At 41.9% G+C, this 25,938-nt stretch overlaps 1 protein-coding gene across 1 annotated transcript; it reads right to left on the bottom strand.

Annotated features, from left to right (window-relative positions):
* Nucleotides 1-216: 216 nt before the first annotated feature.
* LOC106580785 (sodium-dependent lysophosphatidylcholine symporter 1-B) lies at nt 217-25,191 on the bottom strand. Its single transcript, XM_014162237.2, has 14 exons — nt 24,836-25,191; nt 22,744-22,872; nt 21,915-22,039; nt 17,809-17,932; nt 17,576-17,654; nt 17,299-17,468; nt 17,097-17,187; nt 16,655-16,773; nt 16,393-16,476; nt 15,504-15,587; nt 15,287-15,399; nt 15,012-15,155; nt 3,184-3,360; nt 217-2,853 (listed from the first exon to the last, which is right to left on the bottom strand). Exons 1-14 carry the CDS (start codon nt 24,923-24,925, stop codon nt 2,799-2,801), a joined length of 1,584 nt encoding a protein of 527 aa, XP_014017712.1. The 5' UTR covers nt 24,926-25,191; the 3' UTR covers nt 217-2,798.
* Nucleotides 25,192-25,938: the final 747 nt, after the last annotated feature.

The following is a 25,938-nucleotide window of genomic DNA, read 5'->3' as shown; positions in this document are numbered from 1 at the left end:
GTCAGCCCTTTTAGAGTTAATTCAGTGCAATTAGCTGAGAAGAAAGGAACGTCTGAAATATTGGCATGTCTTGTCCCCATCCTAGAAGAGGATGCGTTTCAACTTTTGCAGAAAGGCAAACATTGTTCTGTCAGGACCAGTGACAGTATGTCTGAAAATATTTTCCCAAGAATTACTGAGTCTTTACATTTCAAACTGTTAGAAATGATTCATGAGTTACACCAATGTCATTTTATTAATGTACATATTTTTTAGCAGCTGTCAGTGCTGTAAACTTTATCCAGTTTCAAACATATTTACAATTTACATACAATATATACACAAAACATGTACACCAAAACAGCACCATACTGGAGTGAGGAGCACCATGGAGAAAGCTCTTAAAAACCTCTTAATGTAATCTAAAATGTAATCTAAAATGTAATCTACATAATCCCCAAAAGTAATTATTCATCATGCAAGGACAATAAACAACTGGTAATGCTGCATACTCCAAGAAAATGTTTAAATCTCAACTTTCTGGTAATTAAAAAAATAATAAAAAATACTGAGGTGTAGTCACTTTGAGGACACAAGCGCAAGTAATTTTTTGCTGAAAATATGCAATTTTATGACATTTACTATTCAACAAAACCATATGAATAAAGCTTGAAATGACATATGCTTTATACAGTATAATCAAATTATAAAACCAATAACTAAGATATCATCTTCCTTATAACTGTAAAATACATATTTGTATGTTTAGTGTGAGAAACTGTGCATATTTTCTAAAGGTCTCTCTACCCCCACAGCTGTGATCACACAGAGCTTGACTTCCTGAACTCATTAGGAAAGCGCCTTTCATCTCATATTAATCTTGTCCATCTATGACAGTGTGTTTAAAATCTATGAATTATTTTAGATGAATGGCTATAAATCGATCTCTGAATGTGCTATAGTGATGAAACCACTGTCTCCTGCTGCACTACGATGTAAGGATGGCAGGTATGTGCTTTGTCAGTGGTTGTGATGTAGGGTTCAGGCAGGAGTTGGACACTCAGAAGAGCGAATGAAATGGTAGGAGGGACATCCCAGCTTCAAGTGGTTTCAGATTTCACATCCTATGTTGCACAGGCTACTGTGTCCCTGGGAACAAGGGCCATCGCTCAATGCAAGCCATTTCGATCTACGGTGTCCACAGATCAATTTAGAAGCGAAAATGTCCCAGAACCACACAGGTCACCTAAATAGGGGATTTTACATCTAAGAGGTTATGTACCCATTGTAGGCTACAACCCAAAGAAAATACTCTGTTTTTAGATATCTAGATACTGCTTAGGATTTGTCAAGGTTGTTCAATATTATAGCACTTGAGACATTGAAGAGTAAAAAAAAACATTTGAGTTCTGAATTTTGATTTGTCTGATAAATAGAAAACTTGGCTTTGGTCTGATCAAAAAGATTCATACAAGAATACAGACATAAAACTGATTGTTGGTCACATTGCACACAGCATAAGATCAGGACACAACCTCAACTGACACATTATCTTCAGAAAATACTTCTAAATAATATGGGAAACAAATGAAGCCTATCATGTGTTGACAGTCAGCTGATCATTCTGATGGTCATACAACGTGTGTGGGGGTTTAGTCATATACTTTGTGTACACACACAAAATGTACACATCCATATTGAGATGAGTGTATATATACTTTGATTATCTGCAATGATTATTACCAAATTAGTACTGTGTGCTTTCATCAAAACATAACTAGTTTTAAATAGTGAAAATTCGGTGCTTTGGGCCAAGATGGCCTCTAAGATGTACATACAGTTGAAGGCATCAAACATTAAGTTTGGCGTGAGATAAGTTATTAGTCTCCCCACTAGCCTTTGGACTCACCAAGAAAGACTGCTTTTTAAGGAAAGTCTTAGTATTGTGGGGGAGAAACAACTTTGACCAAATAGAATTTAGTTAAAACTTGTTCAGAAAATCTCATTGCGACTACAAGGTTTACAAAGTACAACTATACAAGACGCGCTGTTAAGCCAGTAATTATAAGGTGGATTTCAGCTAGCCTAGCTATAGTAAGTCTGAAATACAGACACATTATTGGCAATGTTAATGAGTTCATTAAGGTTTGATTTTCTTTTACAAGGTTCCTTTTTTATTTTCCCCATGAGACAAATATAATTCCAGTGGATAAGATTGTAAGTTATGTGCTCTCCACATCCCTAAAGAGGAGTACTATCCTCTTGAAATTAGTTTATTTATTTTTTGTTGTTGTAAATGACCATATAGTGCAGTTACTGATATGCCCCAAAAAATGAATGATGAAATCTTCCCTCTATGAGGACCATCCTGCTGATTGGAAAGTCTTGTTTTAGTGCAGAGAATCCTTTGACCTAAAATCCTTGGTTCAGGTAGACAAACATCTCATAAAAAAATCTTGAATTTGATGGGTAAATGCATGATTAACAATCCCAAATGAATGTTTGTCATGTAAACAAACAAAACAGATAAACCAGTACCACAAATCACATACATAGTACAGTACAGTAGGTACTCTACAGAGCGATGACTCAGAATGTCCACTAGGGGTCTCTGTAACCTGTGGAATCCTGTGGAGACGAGGGCCATTGTGTTCATGTAGCAGTAGTCTGGTCTGTGATTTCTCCTCCGTTAGTCCAGCTAAACCCAAAACTCACAAACTCTGTCGAGCCTCCCCGGTGGCCTCATCACTCCAGCCTGCCAATGCAAACATGCGGACAGCGGTGGCCTTTTGGTTGGTCGCCCTTCTCTCCCGGGGCTCCTATACAACGCTCCCAAGCTCTGTGGACTCTGTCTCGGAATCCTGATCGCTCTCCCTGTTTCAGAATGGGAACACAGCCAAGCGTTAGAAACAAAGGACTTAGCTTGTTTAAGAGGGTCCTTATTCATCGCAGAGCGGCTAAGGATTAAAGTGTGTCCTTTGCATTTAGCTGAAGTATAGAGAAAGATGCCAGAACGGAACTAAGTTTAGTGTCCCCCTGTGAAGAGATTGGTCACTGGATCTCTTAGCTCCCCAGTGCACTCGGTTACTTAACTTAGGAGGAAATAGCTTGGGTCCTGCATGAACCCCGTTCTATTACAATGAGTGTCTGGCTTAGATAGCCCCAATCAGCCCTAATCGTGTGTGCGTGTTAAGTCTGACTCACCGCATCTCCTGCAGTAGTTTCCGGTTGCCTTGCCTCCTCTCCTCATCGATGGGGTAGGTCTTGAATATAAACAGACCCAGGAATATCAGAACAACAGGAGCAGGAGAGACCAGCACCTTCAGGGTTAAATTCACTGCGTCAGGTTGCGAGCAGCCTCTGGTCACATAGCCGGCAAAGCTGCAAAAACATTTCCAGGGAGAGAAGAAAATAAAAATAACATAAAAAAGGTGGAGTTTGTTTGATTATGAATTGTGTTATTTTTCACCACATGACTACGCCAGTGAATCGAGAAAATTAAGCTAGGTAATCTTTAAAAACACAGTTATCATACTGTAGAATTTAGGCCCTTTCATAAAAAATACACACAAAAGTATGTGTACACCCCTTCAAATTATTGGATTTGGCTATTTCAGCCACACCCGTCGCTGACTGGTGTATAAAATCGAGGACACAGCCATACAATCTCCATAGACAAACATTGGCAGTAGAATGGCCTTACTGAAGAGCTCAGTGACTTTCAACGTGGCAAGGTCATGCCACCTTTCCAACAAGTCAGCTCGTCAAATTTCTGCCCTGCTAGAGCTTCCCCAATCAACCGTAAGTGCTGTTATTGTGAAGTGGAAACGTCTAGGATCAACAACGGCTCAGGCGAGAAGTGGTAGGCCACACAAGCTCACAGACCGCCGAGTGCTGAAGAGCGTAAAAATCGTCTGTCCTCAGTTGCAACACTCACTACAGAGTTCCAAACAGCCTCTGGAAGCAACGTCAGCACAAGAACTGTTCGTCTGGAGCTTCATGAATGTGTTTCCATGGCCGAACAGCCGCACACAAGCCTAAGATCACTATGCACAATGCCAAGCGTTGTCTGGAGTGGTGTAAAGCTCGCCGCCATTAGACTCTTCAGCAGTGGAAACGGGTTCTCTGGAGTGATGAATCACGCTTCAAATCAAATTTTATTTGTCCCATACACGTGTTTAGCAGATGTTATTGCGGGTGTAGCTCCAACAGTGCAGTAATACACACAATCTAAAGTAAAGGAATGGAATTAAGAATACAAATATTTGGACGAGCAATGTCAGAGAGGCATAGACTAAGATACAGTAGAATAGGATACAATACAGTACATACATACAAGATGAGTAACGCAAAATATCTAAACATTATTAAAGTTATTAGTGTTCCATTTATTAAAGTGGCCAGTGATTTCAAGTCTATGTATATGGGGCAGCAGCCTCTAATGTGCTAGTGATGGCTATTTAACAATCTGATGGCTTGAAATAGAAGCTGTTTTTCTAGTCTCTCTGTCCCAGCTTTGATGCACCTGTACTGACCCTGCCTTCTGCATGATAGCAGGGTGAACAGGCAGTGGCTCAGGTGGTTGTTGTTCTTGATTATATTTTTGGCCTTTGTGACATCGGGTGCTGTAGGTGCCCTGGAGGGCAGGTAGTTTGCCCCCGGTGATGTGTTGGGCAGACTGCACCACCCTCTGGGCCGGCAGCCCTGCGAGGGTTAACATGCTTAAATGTCTTATTCACTCCGGCCACGGAGAAGGAGAGCCCACAGTCCTTGGTAGCGGGCCATGTTAGTGGCACAGTGTTATCCTCAAAGCGGGTGAAGGTGTTTAGCTTGTCCGGAAGCACGTCAGTGTCCGCAACGTGGCTGGCTTTCCCTTTGTAGTCTGATTGTCTGCAGACTCTGCCACATACGTCTCGTGTCTGAGCCGTTGAATTGCGTCTCCATACTCACCTTTTGCCTGTTTGATTGCCTTACGGAGGAATAACTACACTGTTTGTATTCAGCCATATTCCTAGTCACCTTGCCGCTTTCAGTTTTGCGCGAATGTTGCCATCTATCCACAGTTTCTGGTTAGGGTAGGTTTTAATAGTCACAGTGGATACAACATCTCCTATACACTTCCTGATAAACTCAGTCACCGTATTCCTCTGTTGTTCTCGGAGACTACCTGGAACATATCCCAGTCCGCGTGATCAAAACAATCTTGAAGCGTGGATTCCGATTGGTCAGACCAGCGTTGAATAGTCCTTAGCACAGGAGGAGCAAAATGAGGTCGTGATCAGATTTCCCGAACGGAGGGCAGGGGAGGGCCTTGAAGGCATCCCAGAAGTTGGAGTAGCAGTGGTCAAGTGTTTTAGCAGCGCGAGTACTACAGTCAATGTGTTGATAGAACTTCGGTAATGTTTTTCTCAAATTTGCTTTGTTAAAATCCCCAGATACAATAAATGCGGCCACAGGATATGCATTTTCCAGTTTGCATAAAGTCCAGTGAAGTTCTTTGAGGGCCGTTGTGGTATTGGCTTGAGGGGGAATATACACGGCTGTGACTATAACCAATGATAATTCTCTTGGGAGATAATACGGTCAGCATTTGATTGTGAGGTATTCTACGTCGGGTGAACAAATGGACTTGAGTTCCTGTATGTTGTTACAATTACACAGTGAGTAGTTAATCATGAAACATACACCCCCGCCCTAATTCTTCCCGGAGAGATATTTATTCTTGTCTGCGTAATGAACTGAGAACCTAGCTGGCTGACCGGACTCAGACAGTATATCCCGAGAGAGCCATGTTTCCGAGAAAAAGAGTATGTGACAAACCCTGATGTCTCTAGGAAAGGAAATCCTTCCCGGAGCTCATTAACTTTATTATCCAGAGACTGAACATTAGCGAGTAATATACTCTGAAGCGGTGGGTGGTGTGCGTGCCTCCTGAGTTGTACTATAAGTCCACTCCGAGTACCTCTTTTCCACCGGCGGTGTTTTGGAACAGCCTCTGGAATCAGTTCAACTGCCCTGGGGGGTACGAATAAAGTATCCGATTTCGGAAAAGTTGTATTCCTGGTCGTAATGCTTGTGAGTTACTGCCGCTCTGATATCCAAAAGTTCTTCCAGGCTGTAATAACATAAAACATTTCCTGGGCTAATAATGTAAGAAATAGCACATAAAAAAAACAAAATACTGCAAAGTTTCCTAAGGAGCTAGAAGCATGGCAGCCCAATCCATTGGCGCCATCTTCACCATCTGGCAGTCCGTGGCCGAATCTGGTTTTAGCGGATGCAAGGAAAACTCTACCTGCCCGAATGCTGTGCTAACTGTAAAGTTTGGTGGAGGAGGAATAATGGTCTGGGGCTGGTTTGGGCTAGGCCCCTTAGTTCCAGTGAAGGGAAATCTTAACGCTACCGCATACAATGCAATTCTAGACAATTCTGTGCTTCCAACTTTGTGGCAACAGTTTGGGGAAGGCCCTTTCCTATTTCAGCATAACAATGCCCCTGTGTGCAAAGTGAGGTCCATACAGAAATGGTTTGTCGAGTTCGGTATGGAAGAACTTGACTTGCCTGCACAGAGCCCTGACCAATCAAATACTTTTGAGATGAATTGGAACGCCGACTGCAAGCCAGGCCTAATCGCCCAACATCAGTGCCCGACCTCACTAATGTTCTTGTGGCTGAATGGAAGCAAGTCCCCTCAGCAATGTTCCAATATCTAGTGGAAAGCCTTCCCAGAAGAGTGGAGGCTGTTATAGCAGCAAAGGGAGGACCAACTCCATATTAGAGAGAGGGGCAGATGAACACTGTATGCTGGAAAACACCTACTTTGTTATTTTGGATTAAAACAAAACCGCTATTAATTAAATAAGAATACCAAACTTGTTTTTGCGTGGATTCCGCAACATGTTTAGCTTTTAACAGCTTGGAAACACCGCTAACCAAACAACAGTGCTAGGTGGCTGTACTACAGACACCTGTCGTCGTTGTCGTAGGAAAGACGCATTGTTAAAAACTTTTGAAAAACAACTGGTTGCAGTAAAGAGCCAACCTGGATACTAAGGAGATCCTGAGGGAAATCGACAAGTACCAACAGCTTTACACTATGGAGGAACAACATACTCCATCATGGAAAGAGCTGACTACCTCACAAAAGAACTCGAACCAGACACAGACGATTTACTTACCGTTGAAGTAGAGGCTAGTGCTCTGGCTGGAATCCATGCAACACTGGAAAAGTTGTGTGAGGAGGTAGCAGGGCTGAGGGGGAGTTGAGTTTAGCCAGAGTGAAATTATCATGCTCCAAGGAGAGAACAAGGCACTCACAGCCAAGGTAAAAATCCACGATTCCAACATGGAATGTCTACTCAGGAAAAACAGAGTGATGAAGGAGTTTCTGCTAGACATACAAAGTCGTAGCATGTGTGATAATCTAATATTTTCTGGGATTCCTGAGGACGCATCCAATAATCCAGAGGGCGTGATCAGAGAATTCATGCAATCCGCCTTGAAACTTCCTCTAGAGACTAAACAAGGTGGCTTTCCACCGTGTAAACAGACTTGGAGCTCGGAGCGACAAGACCAAGAGTCCCCGACCGATCATCGCAAAATTTGAACACTACCAACAAAAGGAACTGATCAAAAGCAGGGGAAGGGAGCTCAAAGGGACCAAATTCGGTCTCAATGTCCAATTTCCACAGGAGATAAACGAACGTTGCAAGAGACTGTATCCTGTACAGAGGGGTACGCGTGCCTCTCTCATTGTGGACATTTACATTTTAGTCATTCAGCAGACACTCTTATCCAGAGCAACTTACAGTAGTGAATGCATACATTTCATAAATTTTTTCTCCGTACTGGTCCCCCATGGGAATCAAACCCACAACCCTGGCGTTGCAAACACCATGCTCTACCAACTGAGCCACACGGGACCACGTGGACAAACTCTTTATAGATGGACAGCTATTCCGAGACAGCTCCATAACACCATGGCTGTACTTAATTCTACAGGGATTTCAGGTTACGAAAAAAAGAATGGGAACTGTACAAATATCTGGACACTATGAAGTGGATATGAACACACAAGTACTCAATTACATGTTCACTTACACAATTGATCCCGCTCTCTTCTCTCCCTCTCTATTGTCGAGAACTGTTCTATAATTTAATATGTTTCATGTTTGTCTCTTTTCTGTCTTTGTCTACACACATATACATTTACAACAAGCAAGGGGAAGATATCAGAATAGGGACATTGGGTAATAATAACATATTGTACGGGATACATTTTTACTGCAGTGAAGCCGTCTCTATAGTAATGCAAGGTCTCTCTCAAGACTGTGTGAAATGTCAATTGCTATGGAAATGCTGGGAGGTGTTTTTCAAGGATGTTAAAGGTAATTATGATTCAACTATGATGGTAATACGATATGGATTACAATTATCATCATGAATATTAAGGTTATACGGACTAGATGTTACACACAGACATTCAACCATGCAAATTGGCGGGGTTATTTATTTGGACATCACACGTAGTCTTATACAGACATCGTACACACTCACTAAATCACATCCAATATCATACACATCAACTTACTCAGATTTACTACACACATAATATCTTGGCTCAATTTTCTAACATCTGTGGCATTGGCTCACAGGCTAGGGAATAAAACATATATTGCGAGAACCTATTTTTTAAATTCTAAATATCAGACATTTGAAAGCTCTAATTTTGACCGTCATAATACCTCTGATGGCAGTAACTTTACAAGCACCAATTTTGATCAATTTAGACTGAGAATAGTATCTAGTTATGGTAAGGGCTGAAATAAGTATAGCCAATTATAAGTGTAACAGTTTAGCAGATTATTAAAAAAGATCAGTCTTTAAGTGGCTAAAAGAAAAGGAATATAACATATACTGTTTACAGGAAACTCACTCTACATCCTTAGATGAAGCGTGGAAAAGGGAAAAGGGAACTCAAAGGGTGTGATGATATTAATGAACAAAAATTTCGATCTGAATGTGCAAATAGTTAGGAATGATTCGCAAGGAAGGTGGATCTTTTTGAATATGAATGTGGACGAAAAAGAGATTTGGCTCATTAATCTATATGGTCCAAATCAGGATGATCCATACTTCTTAGAAAATATTTATACCAATGTATTGAACTTACAGGCAACAAATGATCAAATCATTATGGTAGGAGACTATAACAGTGTTAAGTACCTCAATGGACCGTAAAGGAAAATCACTCTACAAACTATCATCACCGTGCCCTTAAGGAAATCACAAATATTATGGACACATTAGAAATAATATATATTTGGAGACTAAAAAACCCGACCTAGTGAGATATACATGGAGGAGACCTAAGCTAGTCGTCTTGACTACTTTCTGGTCTCTTTCTCTCTTGCATCAAAGGTTAAAAAAGTTTTAATAGGAGACATAATGCGATCAGATCATCATCTAATTGGCCTTCGCATTGCTCTTATAGAATTTCTACGTGGACGGGTATATTGGAAATTGAATCAAAGTTTACTGGACGACAACTTATTTTTAACTAAGACAAAATAATCTATTACTGAATTTTTCCAGTATAATATAGGAACAGCAAATCCACTTATTGTTGGGATACCTTAAATGTACTTTCAGAGGTCATTCAATTCAATATTCATCAATAATAAAAAAGCAGTTTCTGGCTAAAGAGACAAGACTAACATGGGAAATACATGAACTAATGCAGTTAGATAGCAATAAAAATGATACTAAAGAGATAAAAAGAGGAAAAACAAAAAAGAACTTGAGGAACTTATTCAAGAACGATCTAATGCAATCTATTACAAAAATAAAGCAAACTGGATGGAATATGGAGAAAAATGCACAAAATTAATCAACACAGGAACGCTAACAAAAATAAATTTTCAGAAACTCGTTACTGAAGACGGAGTCATCTATGATTCTCCGAATTATATTTTAAAAGAGGAAGCTAAATATTTTAAGCAGATGTTCTCTTTTCCATCTCATCCTCTCCCACTGAATGAAGATTACTGTAAGGAATTCTTTCCAAATAATACAAAAAATGGAAAATTACAAAAATGTACAGAAAGATCAGTGCGAAGGTTAAATTACAGAGGCAGATCATTGAGGCTATTAACCTGTTTAGGATAGGGGGCAGTATTTTCACGGCCGGATAAAAAACGTACCCGATTTAATCTGGTTATTACTACTGCCCAGAAACTAGAATATGCATATAATTATTGGCTTTGGATAGAAAACACCCTAAAGTTTCTAAAACTGTTTGAATGGTGTCTGTGAGTATAACAGAACTCATATGGCAGGCAAAAACCTGAGAAGATTCCTTACAGGAAGTGGCCTGTCTGACAATTTCTTGGGCTTCTCGACTCTCTTTATTGAAAACTGAGGATCTCTGCTGTAACGTGACACTTCCTACGGCTCCCATAGGCTCTCAGAAGGCGGGAAAAAGCTGAATGATGTCTTTGGAGCCCCTGGCTGAAAAACATTAGCGCCTTTGGTAAGTGGTCGATCACAATGAGTACAATGAGACTGAGGCGCGTGCACGAGGCGACCCCATGTTTTTATTTTCTTTGAACTAAAACAGGGTTTCCCGGTCGGAATATTATCGCTTTTTTACGAGAAAAAATGGCATAAAAATTGATTTTAAACAGCGGTTGACATGCTTCGAAGTACGGTAATGGAATATTTAGAATTTTTTTGTCACGAAACGCGTCGGGCGCGTCACCCTTCTTTACCCTTCGGATAGTGTCTTGAACGCACGAACAAAACAGAGGATATTTGAACATAACTATGGATTATTTTGAACCAAACCAACATTTGTTATTGAAGTAGAAGTCCTGGGAGTGCATTCTGACGAAGAACAGCAAAGGTAATCACATTTTTCTTATAGTAAATCTGACTTTGGTGAGGGCTAAACTTGGTGGGTGTCTAAATAGCTAGCCCGTGATGGCTGGGCTATCTAGTCAGAATATTGCAAAATGTGCTTTCACCGAAAAGCTATTTTAAAATCGGACATAGCGATTGCATAGAGGAGTTCTGTATCTATAATTCTTTAAATAATTGTTATGTTTTTTGTGAACGTTTATCGTGAGTAATTTAGTAAATTCACCGGAAGTTTGCGGTGGGTATGCTAGTTCTGAACATCACATGCTAATGTAAAAAGCTGGTTTTTGATATAAATATGAACTTGATTGAACAAAACATGCATGTATTTATTGTATAACATAATGTCCTAGGAGTGTCATCTGATGAAGATCATCAAAGGTTAGTGCTGCATTTAGCTGTGGTTTTGGGTTTTGTGACATTATATGCTAGCTTGAAAAATGGGTGTGTGATTATTTCTGGCTGGGTACTCTCCTGACATAATCTAATGTTTTGCTTTCGTTGTAAAGCCTTTTTGAAATCGGACAATGTGGTTAAATAAAGGAGAGTCTTGTCTTTAAAATGGTGTAAAATAGTCATATGTTTGAAAAATTGAAGTTTTTGGATTTTTGAGGAGTTTGTAATTCGCGCCACGCCCTATCATTGGATATTGGAGCGGTGTTCCGCTAGCGGAACATCTAGATGTAAGAGGTTAAATCCTTTCAGTCTGGAAAAACCCCAGGGCTTGATGGCATACCGTTAGAGTATGAAGCCTTTTCTGATATACTAAAGCGTCATCTGATGAAGATCATCAAAGGTTAGTGATTAATTTTAGCTGTATTTCTGTTTTTTGTGATGCCTCTCCATGCTTGGAAAATGGCTGTGTGGTTTTTCTTGTTTAGGCGCTGTCCTAACATAATCTAATGTTATGCTTTCGCCGTAAAGCCTTTTTGAAATCGGACAATGTGGTTGGATTAATGAGAAGTGTATCTTTAAAATGGGATATAATAGTTGTATGTTTCAGAAATTTGAATTATGAGATTTTTGTTGTTTTGAATTTGCCGCCCTGCTATTTCACTGGCTGTTGAATAGTGTGTACCGCGTAGCGTCCCACATGTCCCAGAGAGGTTAAAAAAGCCAGACTACAGTTTGCAACTGCACATGGGGACAAAGATCAAACTTTTTGGAGAAATGTCCTCTGGTCTGATGAAACAAAAATAGAACTGTTTGGCCATAATGACCATTGTTATGTTTGGAGGAAAAAGGGGGAGGCTTGCAAGCCGAAGAACGCCATCCCAACCATGAAGCAACATCATGTTGTGGGGGTGCTTTGCTGCAGGAGGGAGTGGTGCACTTCACAAAATAGATGGAATCATGAGGCAGGAAAATATGTGGATATATTGAAGCAACATCCCAAGACATCAGTCAGGAAGTTAAAGCTTGGTCGCAAATGGTTCTTCCAAATGGACAATGACCCCAAGCATACTTCCAAAGTTGTCGCAAAATGGCTTAAGGACAACAAAGTCAAGGTACTGGAGTGGCCATTACAAAGCCCTGACCTCAATCCTATAGAAAATGTGTGGGGAGATCTGAAAAAGTGTGTGCGAGCAAGGAGGCCTACAAACCTGACTCAGTTACACCAGCTCTGTCAGGAGGAATGGGCCAAAATTCACCCAACTTATTGTTGGAAGCTTATGGAAGGCTACCTAAAACGTTTGACACAAGTTAAACAATTTAAAGGCAATGCTACCAAATACGAATTGAGTGTATGTCAACTTCTGACCCACTGGGAATGTGATGAAAGAAATAAATCAATCACTCTCTCTACTATTATTCTGACATTTCACATTCTTAAAACAAAGTGGTAATCCTAACTGACCTAAAACAGGGAATTGTTACTAGGATTAAACTTCAGGAATTGTGAAAAACTGAGTTTAAATGTATTTGGCTCAGGTGTATGTAAACTTCCGACATACACATACATATATATATATATATATACACACACACACACAGTTGAAGTCATAAGTTTACATACACCTGAGCCAAATACATTTAAACATACATTTTTATATATACATATACATTTATATATATGTATATGTATATATAAAAATGTATGTTTAAATGTATTTGGCTCAGGTGTATGTAAACTTATGACTTCAACTGTGTGTGTGTGTGTATATATATATATATATATATATATATATATGTATGTGTATGTCGGAAGTTTACATACACCTGAGCCAAATACATTTAAACTCAGTTTTTCACAATTCCTGAAGTTTATATATATATATATATACACACATACACACACACACGTACATATACATATATAAATATATACACATATATATATATATATATATACTGCAAAAAAAATAAAGGGAACACTTAAACAACACATCCTAGATCTGAATGAAAGAAATAATCTTATTAAATACTTTTTCCTTTACATAGTTGAATGTGCTGACAACAAAATCACACAAAAATAATCAATGGAAATCTAATTTATCAACCCATGGAGGTCTGGATTTGGAGTCACACTCAAAATTAAAGTGGAAAACCACACTACAGGCTGATCCAACTTTGATGTAATGTCCTTAAAACAAGTCAAAATGAGGCTCAGTAGTGTGTGTGGCCTCCACGTGCCTGTATGACCTCCCTACAACGCCTGGGCATGCTCCTGATGAGGTGGCAGATGGTCTCCTGAGGGATCTCCTCCCAGACCTGGACTAAAGCATCCGCCAACTCCTGGACAGTCTGTGGTGCAACGTGGCGTTGGTGGATGGAGCGAGACATGATGTCCCAGATGTGCTCAATTGGATTCAGGTCTGGGGAACGGGCGGGCCAGTCCATAGCATCAATGCCTTCCTCTTGCAGGAACTGCTGACACACTCCAGCCACATGAGGTCTAGCATTGTCTTGCATTATGAGGATCCCAGGGCCAACCGCACCAGCATATGGTCTCACAAGGGGTCTGAGGATCTCATCTCGGTACCTAATGGCAGTCAGGCTACCTCTGGCGAGCACATGGAGGGCTGTGCGGCCCCCCAAAGAAATGCCACCCCACACCATGACTGACCAACCGCCAAACCGGTCATGCTGGAGGATGTTGCAGGCAGCAGAACGTTCTCCACGGCGCCTCCAGACTCCGCCACGTCTGTCACGTGCTCAGTGTGAACCTGCTTTCATCTGTGAAGAGGACAGGGCGCCAGTGGCGAATTTGCCAATCTTGGTGTTCTCTGGCAAATGCCAAACGTCCTGCACGGTGTTGGGCTGTAAGCTCAACCCCCACCTGTGGATGTCGGGCCCTCATACCACCCTCATGGAGTCTGTTTCTGACCGTTTGAGCAGACACATGCACATTTGTGGCCTGCTGGAGGTCATTTTGCAGGGCTCTGGCAGTGCTTCTCCTGCTCCTCCTTGCACAAAGGCGGAGGTAGCGGTCCTGCTGCTGGGTTGTTGCCCTCCTACGGCTTCCTCCACGTCTCCTGATGTACTGGCCTGTCTCCTGGTAGCGCCTCCATGCTCTGGACACTACGCTGACAGACACAGCAAACATTCTTGCCACAGCTCGCATTGATGTGCCATCCTGGATGAGCTGCACTTCCTGAGCCACTTGTGTGGGTTGTAGACTCCGTCTCATGCTACCACTAGAGTGAAAGCACCGCCAGCATTCAAAAGTGACCAAAACATCAACCAGGAAGCATAGGAACTGAGAAGTGGTCTGTGGTCCCCACCTGCAGAACCACTCCTTTATTGGGGGTGTCTTGCTAATTGCCTATAATTTCCACCTGTTGTCTATTCCATTTGCACAACAGCATTTGAAATGTATTATCAATCAGTGTTGCTTCCAAAGTGGACAGTTTGATTTCACAGAAGTGTGATTGACTTGGAGTTACATTGTGTTGTTTAAGTGTTCCCTTTATTTTTTTGAGCAGTATATATATATATATATATATATATATATAAATAAAAATTATGCCCATAATTTTGGAATGAGATGTTCGAGGAGAAGGTGTAAAATACAATTCGATTTCAAACTAAGCTCATTAAATTGTCAACATGCTAAGTTTTTACAACATCAGTTTATCATGTACAATACCTGCAAGAGAGAAAAACTCACTCACTCTAGACTGAGGGTGGAGATGCCGAGGGATATTCCTGAGGCAAACTTGGTGAAGAACACATAGAAGGAGTAGAAAATGGCCTCGTGGCCACTAGAGTCTGGATTCTTCACTTTGAAATCATCCACCACATCTGGAAGCATTGACCTGAGAAACAGGGAAAGATGTGAATGGATACCAAACAAAAGCCGCACCACAGACTGGATATAAGTAAAGAGACACTGGAGATAGATAATCTATAGGTGGGTGTGCTGAGGTACATTCAGTAGTCTGCTTACCAAGGGAGGAGGAACGCTGCAGCCACACTGACTCCTGCTGCCACAGAGACCACATAGGCCACAATCAGACTGCTTTCTATGCAGACGATCAGGATCATGAAGGGCACTGCCCACTACAGAGAGAAACGCATAGGATAGACATGAGATGAGGCATGAGAGAGAGTTCCATAACACAGCACCTTTGAGATGAAACTCCACACCAACACACACTGCTCACCGTGATGCCAATGTAGACGGCAGTCTTCTTCCCGAATCGGATCAGGAACCACTGCCAGAATGGAATGGACAAAGTCCCAGAGAGCTAGAAATAAAACACCAAAGAAGAGCATTAAGATATTTAACTTTTAAACAAGTTCCATAAAAATGAATAGAAATACTTCTCTGCGCAATGTGGGAACAGAATAGGTCAGACTGACCGATGGGCTAAAAGGTCATGGGAGAAGGACAATGTGAAAGGGCCCTTTATTTAACCCTGCTGGGGGTACATGACCCTTGAACTCTAATAGAGGTGTGGTCAACCGGTGTGTCAAATGATCACACAAGGATTAGCGAGTGGCTGAGCAACTAGCACTATGGGAAATATCAAACAATTCATCAGTGCTGACCAAAACCAGCAGCATCTAAGGACCTTGCCTTGCAAGTATGGCAGTTTGAGGATTTGGCTAAAACACAAACAGATCTTGTGACATCTCCTGCTCCAATAGCCAGGCCAGGCCAGGCCAGGGCAGGGCAGCTCTAGATCCTACTCAGGCAGATAAAGGCGACGGTGCAGAATAGAAAAGCGAGGGTTCCCATGGTGGTGCTGACATATTGCCTGGGCAACAAAGGCCCCTCTGTGCTCCTTTCTCTCACCGATGGAGTGTGTGAGAGGGGGACAGGTTCCCAGGGGCCACAACAACACCTCTAACCCCGAAAATGTGCCCTTTCATCCCCATGGCAACACGTCTCCTTGCATGAAGAAAAAACAGAAACGGTCCCGAAAACACCACGGACACATAGACATTACTCTACCCCACAAGGTGACCTTTCAGTCTTAATGTACAGAATGTGTGTTATGCCTTTAGTGGGGGGGTTGATTTTCTCAGAGAATAATAGACTACACTCACCATAATGACCAGCAGAATGTTCTGGAAGTCATTTCTAAAGCCCAGGGTGTAGGTGATGAACAGGGCAAAGTTCCCCTCCAGGAGCTGCCAGGAAGAGAGCAATACAATACACCTCAAACACTGAATGCACAGGAAGTAGGTCTAATATACATACAGAAAACTAAACATCAGGGTTACACACCCTATAGCTAGTCATAAAGAATGGTTTGTTTGGTTGTTTATGTGTGCATTTAACTGTAGCCCATCTATGAGAGTGACTCACCATGAAAGCCAGCGAGGTGAAGAGGAATCCCATGACCAGTTTGACATACGGCCCATATCCCATCACCATCCTCACGCCCTCAAAGAACGACATGGGTTCTGTCTTCAGACGCCCACACTCTAGGACCAAAACAAAGATGGCGATTAAATCGAACTGATTAGGTGCACTGTGCCAAACATCAACTGAAGAAGACTTATCTGATATTCTTTCTTATCCCTCATCCATGGCACTGCCAAAATATGGCCCTCTCCTAGTTACTTATAACAAAATAATTCTTGGAACATTTGCGGGTTGAGAGAAAGTGGAAAATTTTGCCTGTGGATAACAAACAGAAATCTTTCATACTCTAAATATGAGAAAAAACAATGTTTGGAATACGTCATTGTAAAGATATTCTGTTAAGAGAAAAAATGGAAAATAAAATCAGTTAATCAATTCCCACCTTCCTGCTCTCTGACTCCCAGGAACAGGACTGCAGCACAGAGAACGTACATGGTACAGATGACTGCTGAGGCGATGAGGTAGGCTTGTTTCTGTTAGGGGGACAGGAGGAGCAGGGGTAGGGGCACATTCCACTTCTAACGGTACTATAACAGTGTTATGCCATGTTATACAACATGACATCCCTAGGGTCCCCCACTCACCGTTTCATCCAGGGAGATGTGGGTGATGTTGAAGTCTGACCCCAGCAGTGTGGAGTTACCGTTGTCAAGTACATCCAGGTCACCTGGGAGACAGGGGGCGATCGCTCTGCCCACAATCTGCCCCTGGATTGCTGTGCCAACCACTGTTCCCAGCACCTCCACTGTCATACCTGAACAAGAGAGTGGGATGGGGAGAGTGAGAAAGAGCAGAATGAAGACCTCACATTACAACTACATGAGATGCTACATAACCGTAAAGATGTCTAGGTTGACATACGGTAGGCAGTGGCAGAGTCCCTCTCTTTCTGGTCCATGCTGATGAACATGGTGAGCGCTGAGTACGGCACATGGAAGCACTGCACACAGAAGAAAAAAAAACAACAGCATTGCTGGCACAATAACCATGAAACCACATTACAGTAACAATCAATGGGGATTGAGTAACAATGTATTGTAACATGTGCCCCTTCTTATCAATAAAACAAGAGACTGTGTAGAGGCGAGACTGACCGTCTGCAGAGACTGGAAGAGGCAGTAGAAGACCAGGTACCACAGGACCTTCCCCTGCTCCACCGGAGGGACATACCAGATCAGGAAGTAGGTGAGTACCGCAAACGGAGTGGAGATGAGGATCCTGAGGGAAAAACAGGAGAGTATCAATACAATGTAATGATGGATGAGCATTTAAAATGCGTGGGTGTTTGAGTAGGTCTATTTCATCTCTGTGACTGGAAAATTATAGTGAAATATTATACAAACACAATTTACTACAGAATTGAAGAAGTTAATATTTCTTCTCACAATGATGATTTCCATGAGTCCCAGCCAGATGACGTAAATTAGTGACACCTGTGTGACACTTGGTAGCGATGGCAGTAGTGGTAGCAGGGTTTGGGTCACTAACTTACATCATCTGCACAGGGTTGAGATTTTTAAACTCTGTAAAGTAACTAACTTGAACCCCCTCTCTCATTTTCTTACATCCACACTCCCTTTTTCTTTCTTTCTTTGCATTGAAAGCAGGTATTTGTGAATAATCCCTTAATCATCTGTTGTTTGGGGCTGTGTGTGGAGAATGGGCTCAGTGTGGCCTTTCTCTGTGCGCTGTGCCACCTGGGAGACTGTGGTGGGCTGTACTTATGGTGGCGCCATACTGACCCTGCCTCACCCCACTATACAGCCACAATCACACAATACACCTCACCAGCAGACCAATCCATTCCAGCTAGAGTAGCAGAACAACCATAGAGAACTATGGATCCACTACTGGGTTTCCAGAAGACAAGGCAACTCAAGAAATAGACGTTGGGGCATTGCTGGAATGGTATTTTGGAGACAAGTATCTACTGACTAAGACATTTCTATGCCAGCAGGGCAGTGGGTGTTCGTCTCAGCCCCTCACTGATCTCAGCAAAATACACAGTTGAGAACAGCAGTCACTATAACATTACATGCTCATTTGCCAAGTGTTTTAATTACTACAACAGCATTAATACTGTACAACAATCTCTTTCTAATAAGTCATGTTTCTTTCCATCAGTCCTCTGTGTTTGAGCCTACAGTCCCCAGGGGGACTATCATCTCATTGAACTGAAAATGCGTGTTTGTTTATGTTACACGACACATGTCGACCCCACTCACGCATGGCCAGTCAATGGGAGTGGCAATCCTCTGTAGCCAACATCCACTGAACTGGGGAAACCCCATATAAGCACCCTCTGTCTGCTTCCTTAGTGTACATGGGCTGACTGAATGGGGTTAATAAGAGTCAATAGGCTGATCTGACTGGAAATAGAGGTCAGATATCTCCTAGATTGTCTGTGTTTTGTACACTGTCACTATGGTTGAATACACAAAGCTCACAGCAAGAGCACGATGGCAGCCCCACACCAATGACCTTCCTTGACGTGACACCCTAGCTACACAACAACGTAGGCGGGACAAGAGGAAAAGGCTCAAGGTTTTATTTTGCAAACAGACTGGATCACCACCTGTCTGTGAGAAACATTACTGTGCTTCTTCAAGCTCCTAACACTTCAGGGAGAGAGAGAGAGAGAGAGACTATTAAAGTACTTATCATAGTCCATTAAGAGAACACTGTGTTCTCTATTACAACAATGATCCTTCTTATGTTATTTTTGTGACATCCAATCTGATAAATGAATCACTCAGCTATCCATCTGTCTGGCAGGCGGCCACATGGAAGTAAAAGGAAGGCTGTCTATTTTCACTGTGTATGACATCAATATTCACATTCTGGAGAGGTCTAGAATTCCACAGGCTGTCTATGACTCGGGAATACAATTCTGGGAAAAACATATTCCACTAATAGCGCTAATTAAAAAGGCAGGGGCATTCAGAAGGGGAAAATAGCTTTAGTCAAGGTTTAGTTAAGTGATGCATCTCCTTGTCTGTGTTCAGGCTCTGATATGAATTCGCTGGGGGATTTGTGGTGGTTTATACAGACCAAAAACCTCCTAACAATGACCTCATTGACATTCAGCCAATAATCTCACTTCTACTTGACCTGCGGTAACCTCTCTCTGAATCAGCCAGCCCCCTCCCCAACTGCCATCTCACACACACACACACACCCATTGGCCTAAATCTAGTGGTGTGTTGAGGGCTGGACCAATCAGAGAGGGTGAAGCCGGTTTTCTCCCTCTACACTTGCAGCTCAGGCACACAGGCAGCCTATTGTAGGTCACATGCCCAGGGTCTTAAGATATCAAGCAAATCCAGTTGTTACCACCATTAATAAACCTCCTTTATCGATGCCATTCCTAGCAAGTCACAGTATCATGCCAAATATGAATTGCAACCACAAAAGGGCACTGTCTCTTTGCATCAGAGTATGTGAAATTAACAGGTGTGCCTTCTTAAAAGTTAATTTGTGGAATTGCTTTCCATCTTAATGGGTTTGAGCCAGTCAGTTGTGTTGAGTCAAGGTAGGGGTGGTATACAGAAGATGGCCCTATTTGGTAAAAGACCAAGTCCATATTATGGTAACAACAGCTCAAATAAGCAAAGAGAAACGACAGTCCATCATTACTTTAAGAGATGAAGGTCAGTCAATGTGGAATATTTCAAGAACTTTGAAAGTTTCTTCAAGTGCAATCGCTAAAACCATCAAGTGCTATGACAAAACTGGCTCTCATGAGGACCACCACAGGAAAGGAAGACCCAGAATGACCTCTGCTGCAGACGGTAAGTTCATTAGAGTTACCAGCCTCAGAAATTGCAGCCCAAATAAATGCTTCACAGAGTTCAAGTAACAGACACATCTCAAAATCAACTGTTCAGAGGAGACTGCGTGAATCAGATTGCTGCAAAGAAACTACTACTAAAGGACACCAATAAGAAGAAGAGACTTGCTTGAGCCAAGAAACACAAGCAATGGACATTAGACTGGTGGAAATCTGTCCTTTGGTCTGATGAGTCCAAATTTGAGATTTTTGGTTCTAACCGCCGTGTCTTTGTGAGAAGCAGAGTAGGTGAACGGATGATCTCTGCGTGTGTGGTTCCCACCGTGAATCATGGAGGAGGAGGTGTGATGGTGCTTTTCTGGTGACACTGTCAGTGATATATTTAGAATTCAAGGCACACTTAACCAGCATGGCTACCACAGCATTCTGCAGCGATACACCATCCCATCTGGTTTGCGCTTAGTGGAACGATCATTTGTTTTTCAACAGGACAATGACCCAACACACCTCCAGGCTGTGTAAGGGCTATTTGACCAAGAAGGAGAGTGATGGAGTGCTGCATTAGATGACCTGGCCTCCACAATCACCCAACCTCAACCCAATTGAGATGGTTTGGGATGAGTTGGACCGCAGAGTGAAAGAAAAGCAGCCAACAAGTGCTCAGCATATGTGGGAACTCCTTCAAGACTGTTGAAGAATCTAAAAGATCAAATATATTTTGATTTGTTTAACACTTTTTTAGTTACTACATGATTCCATATGTGTTATTTCATAGTTTTGATGTCTTCACTATTATTCTACAATATAGAAAATAGTAAAAATAGAGAAAAACCTTGAATGAGTAGGTGTGTCCAAACTTTTGACTGGTACTGTATGTCACCCACCACTAGGCTTAGTCTCGCTTAAGGCATCTGGGGCACAAGCAAAGAATTAGAAATCAATTTCTATGGGCCCAGGCTTCAAAGTACTCAGAGCCTTTGGTGGAAACTTCCAGTGCCAGCACAGAACAAAGCGAAAAGCACCTGGGCATTCCAGAACTAAATGAGGTCCTCTGGAGCTAAATAAGACAGCCTTGTTCCAGTCTGTCCTGGTTTGCACCCAGATGAGAAGGTAAAAGCTACAACAACCTAAGACGGACAAAAAGATAGAGTAATAGAGTTGGTAGCGACGGATGTAAAATAGAGAGCAAATTAGGCATATCACTGCGATTCAGTGACAGCCTGATCTCTCTATTCAAACTGTTCCACTTCAGTGTCGTTGTCACGATTACCGCCCATATTTCAATTACAACTACTGTTTTCCCTCTAGTCGTGAGGAGAGGTTTTGCATAAAAAAAATCTAATTTCCTCTCCTCTTTCATTCCTGCCTACTGTAATATGTCCACTGGGTGACCGAGGCAGCGGCACCTACCAGGGCATCATCCGGCCACACCTGGTCCATCTGCTCCGACTAACCAGGAAGCCCACCGTTGGGTCTGTCACTGCATCCCAGGCCCGGCCCACAAACAAGATGATAGAGGCATAGAATGGGTCCAGCTATGGAGAGACAAAGATAAAGGGAGATAAATAAGGTGTGTGGGGGGGTAGAATATAAATAATTTGAGTTATTGTCTGTCAGACCACTACAATCACAGACATCAGCCATCACCTCTCCTCACAGAACAAAGAGTGGCTATTGAAACAGAAATAAAACAGAGGCATAACTCAGTTGGATTGCATCTTAGCAACAAGATGACTAAGAAAATATTTGAAAAGTTTCCAAGGTCATGTTAAGAAATGATACATGGCCAGGCCACATTGGCAACATTACCATCTGAACAATGTGGTGTTTAAGTCCATTCCAATGAGCTCATTAGCTCACTGGTTGAATGAGTTGTATTCAGTGAGAGCACTACAGTGAGCACAGTGTACAGTCTATCACTTGCTAATTGAGTGACAAAGCAAAGCAGTGGGAGTCAGAATGAATTTGCTTCACTAGATGACTCATGCCAAAGTCTGTTAAAATGATACCAGATCTTTGGCCTTGCCCTTAAAGTCATCTTCCAGTGACTTCTGAACTTTTCCTGTTGAGAAGCTTTTCAAGTATAAATACAGTAAAGTACACACACTAAAGGGTAAAACAAAATATGTTTTGAGCATGTTTAGACAACTGCAAATTTCAAGGAGTATGGCATTCAAGGAGTTGGTCTGATGGTGACTTTGTTATGTCATTGGTTCCATCTGAATCCCATCTCACTCACCTGGGCCACATCCAGCAGGTAGATCTGGAGAAAGAAGCCCAGCGCGCTGCCTGTGATCTGGTAGGGAGCCCCTCCGATGGCATAGCACAACTTACTGCACATTGACAGTCGGCCGTTGTTGTCCCTCCGCTGGAAAATAGGGAGAGAAGAAGACGCACATAGCATGACAATAGTACACAAGGTTTTGTTATAGACTAAACACAGATTTAAAAAGAAAATCTGAATATTGTGAAAGCATTGGATTTTTATGGGTTGCTAATGATGCACAGTTTAGCTGTTGTGATACAGGATCTTTGTAGGTCTATATCCAACTTGGCCTTTGTATTAAAAACTGACAAAATGTTGGAGGCGTCACTTGGGTATATGAGCATCACTTCTTTGATCATGTAGAATTTCTCTGTGCAGGATCTAACTGTACAGGAAGTGGATTTGATCATTGAAATGGGTCTTGATTGCTCAGTCGAGGTAAATACACATCTGGCCAATCTCACCCACTTGGCCCTTTGAGTGTCCGGTTTATTTCAGAGACTTCTGGCCCAACAGCGGCTTGTAAAACAACATGTCTCATTGTGAGCCCAAGATTGGCCAACGCTCCTCACTGTACAACGCTGCCTGGTGCCGGAGGCAGTGATTGGCTCTGGCTATGGGATGATCAGGCATTCCGAGATTCCATCAGTGGCCTGAGCTGAGGCCACCAACAGTCAGCAGACAGTCAGGAGTGCACACACCCCCATCCCCCATCCTTCCCATCACAAACACATCCTGCTGGTCAATGAGTAAATACACCCAGTCCAACAGCCAATCAATGTAAAGAGCATCTAGCCAGTCTGACACCATGCGTTCTGTCAGTATTGAGAGCAGACACCTGCTTTTACATGCTCCTTTGACCTATTCATGGTACTTCCCTGGTGAAATATACCCCCATAGAACAGGAATTATGTCCCATATTGCCTTCAGGAATGTGGCCTAAAGACATCATGTGTAGGACAAATTGTATGGAAAATCCCATATAACAGTGACACCTCTAAAATGGTGTTGAGGTGACACACACATCAGCTCCTCAGGCAGACCTGGGACTGACCAGAAGGTTCAACCTGAAGAAGCAAGTCCTGCATTATGGCCAAAACAAAACACTACACACTGGGAATAAACCTGGTACAACAAAATCCAGGCATTTTGTCTGTATGACAGCACATCAGTTAGCCCCATAGAGACATCCAGTATATTACTGACGTCATGTCAGTAAACAGACTTATGTGGTTGTTATTATATGCATTGTGTCTCTGTTTTTTCTTTTACGTCATTTAGCAGACGCTTTATCCATAGAGACTTACAGTAGTGAGTGCTTACATTGTCGTACAGGTCCCCCGTGGGAATCGAATCCACAACCCTGGCGTTGCAAGCGCTATGCTCTACCAACTGAGCCACATGGAGGGATATGACCGTTTGTCTACATCAGCCGACATTGGAAACATTATTCTTCAGACAAAATCCCCTTCATAGCTAAAATACGGGTTTAATGAAAGCATGTCCCTTTAAAACCGGTAAAGTTATTTTTTTTCTGAACAGCTGCACCAAGACAGATGGTCTAGCGTGGTGAAAATCAAGCCCCATCGATGAAGCTCGAGAATAATTGGTGTGATGATGTCCAATCATGTAATATATGGTTTAGCCACAGTTAGACCATTAAAAGCCACTCATTGTTAATGTCTATCCCATGAAGGCTATTTGGGGATTGAAACGGGACTGAAATAAAAGTAATTTCAATAGCCTATAATGGCATCGCATGCCTTTCTGCCAATTAAGACAACGGTCTGATTGGGAAAACCGTTAGTTTCGCTGTTAATAGCGTAGCTATATCAAACCCGCCTCAATTGTATACTGTTTCATTGTTAAAATATTTTAGTAAATTTGTGTGCGTTGGAAACTCTATTATAATAACGCCTATGGCTACAATATAGACTACCCATATCCCTCCATGTGATGCAAATTAATAGATTGTTGGTCAAATAATAATTTGCTGATATCTATAGTCTAAATTAAGATAATTTATTATGCTACAAATGAATAGCACTAAAATTATCGTACTTACCTTGGCAATTTTGATTCCATCTTGACTTATTGGTTTTGTTGGTAATAGACTTGCCGAGGCATATTGCTCCGCGCCCTCTCCTTTTGCCATATCGTTTTAAATCGATAAATGTTTAAAAGCCTTTGATGTTTCTATTCTCCTCACTGAATCTTGAAACTGCGCGAGTAGCCGTTTGAGCTCTGAGTTCCACACTGAATTTGGTACACTGGTGTCCTTGGTTTGACGTTGGATACATTCATTTTCAATGATTGCACGCGGAGAAACGTGCGGAGGATTGTGGGAACATGGGCGGCAAGACCGCTGCGAGCAGAGCGGGGTTTAAAAAGTTCAGCTCTGCTCAATTTTAATGAAAAAGTGATGCGGCCACTGCTGACTTTAACCAATCAGGCGAGGAGCAGATGTTTGCTTGATAATCTTCATGAAACATACCCCATTCCAAACAGAAGATGTGATATGTTACCTGTAAAAAAAAATGTAAGGAAATATTTAGATGACCCCCCTTTCAAATAGACTTAATTGACCACTTGCGGTCAAACAGGGAAATGGTTCCACTCATTTTCCCACTATTTAATTTCCTCTATAGCATAGGGTATTTTAGGAACACTTAAAATAAAGGCTGTGTTTTGTGTAGGATTCCCCTGGTGTGACTATCTGATAACCCTGTAAATCACTCTAGGACAAGCTGACTTTTATTAATATATTTGCCTGTTTTACCCACAAAAATTAAATGCTAATTAGCTGCTAATGTGGCATTCATAAAGAACAAATGCCACGATGCTCTGGACGAGACTGCCGAATCAAGGCAAAGGTAAAAAAAATCTCCAGATTAACTATCTAATGTTAGCTAAATGTATTAATAAATAAATCGGCTAAGTTTCTTTAAATGGACAATTCTGTAAACTGTCTTGTGCAAGTTTTAAATTGACTCAATACCTGTAAGCAAATGTGTCAGCCAGAGATGGCATGCAGGAGCTTGCAGGGATTTGTAATTTTGCATCATGTATACTTTGATGCTAATTTGCATTTTCAAATCGGAGAGTAAATAGAGCCGAATATATTGATAAAAGTCACCTTGTCCAAGAGAGATTTACATGGTTGTCAAA

Source organism: Salmo salar, chromosome ssa01 (assembly GCF_905237065.1).
Source record: "Salmo salar chromosome ssa01, Ssal_v3.1, whole genome shotgun sequence".
Taxonomy (NCBI): domain Eukaryota; kingdom Metazoa; phylum Chordata; class Actinopteri; order Salmoniformes; family Salmonidae; genus Salmo; species Salmo salar.
Note: the sequence above shows the minus strand (reverse complement) of the source record. Positions and strands in the feature narration are given on the sequence as shown.

Bases quoted from the DNA above. Each gene is read 5' to 3' on its own strand.
- LOC106580785 (XM_014162237.2), bottom strand. From the start codon at position 24,925: ATGGCAAAAGGAGAGGGCGCGGAGCAATATGCCTCGGCAAGTCTATTA. The intron at 17,933-21,914 runs GTAGGTGCCGCT...TTTTTCCCTCAG, and splicing joins TGTGGCCGGATGATGCCCTG to GATCCTCATCTCCACTCCGT. The intron at 3,361-15,011 runs GTGAGTGAGTTT...ATGTTTTTGCAG, and splicing joins ATCTCCACCCTCAGTCTAGA to CTTTGCCGGCTATGTGACCA.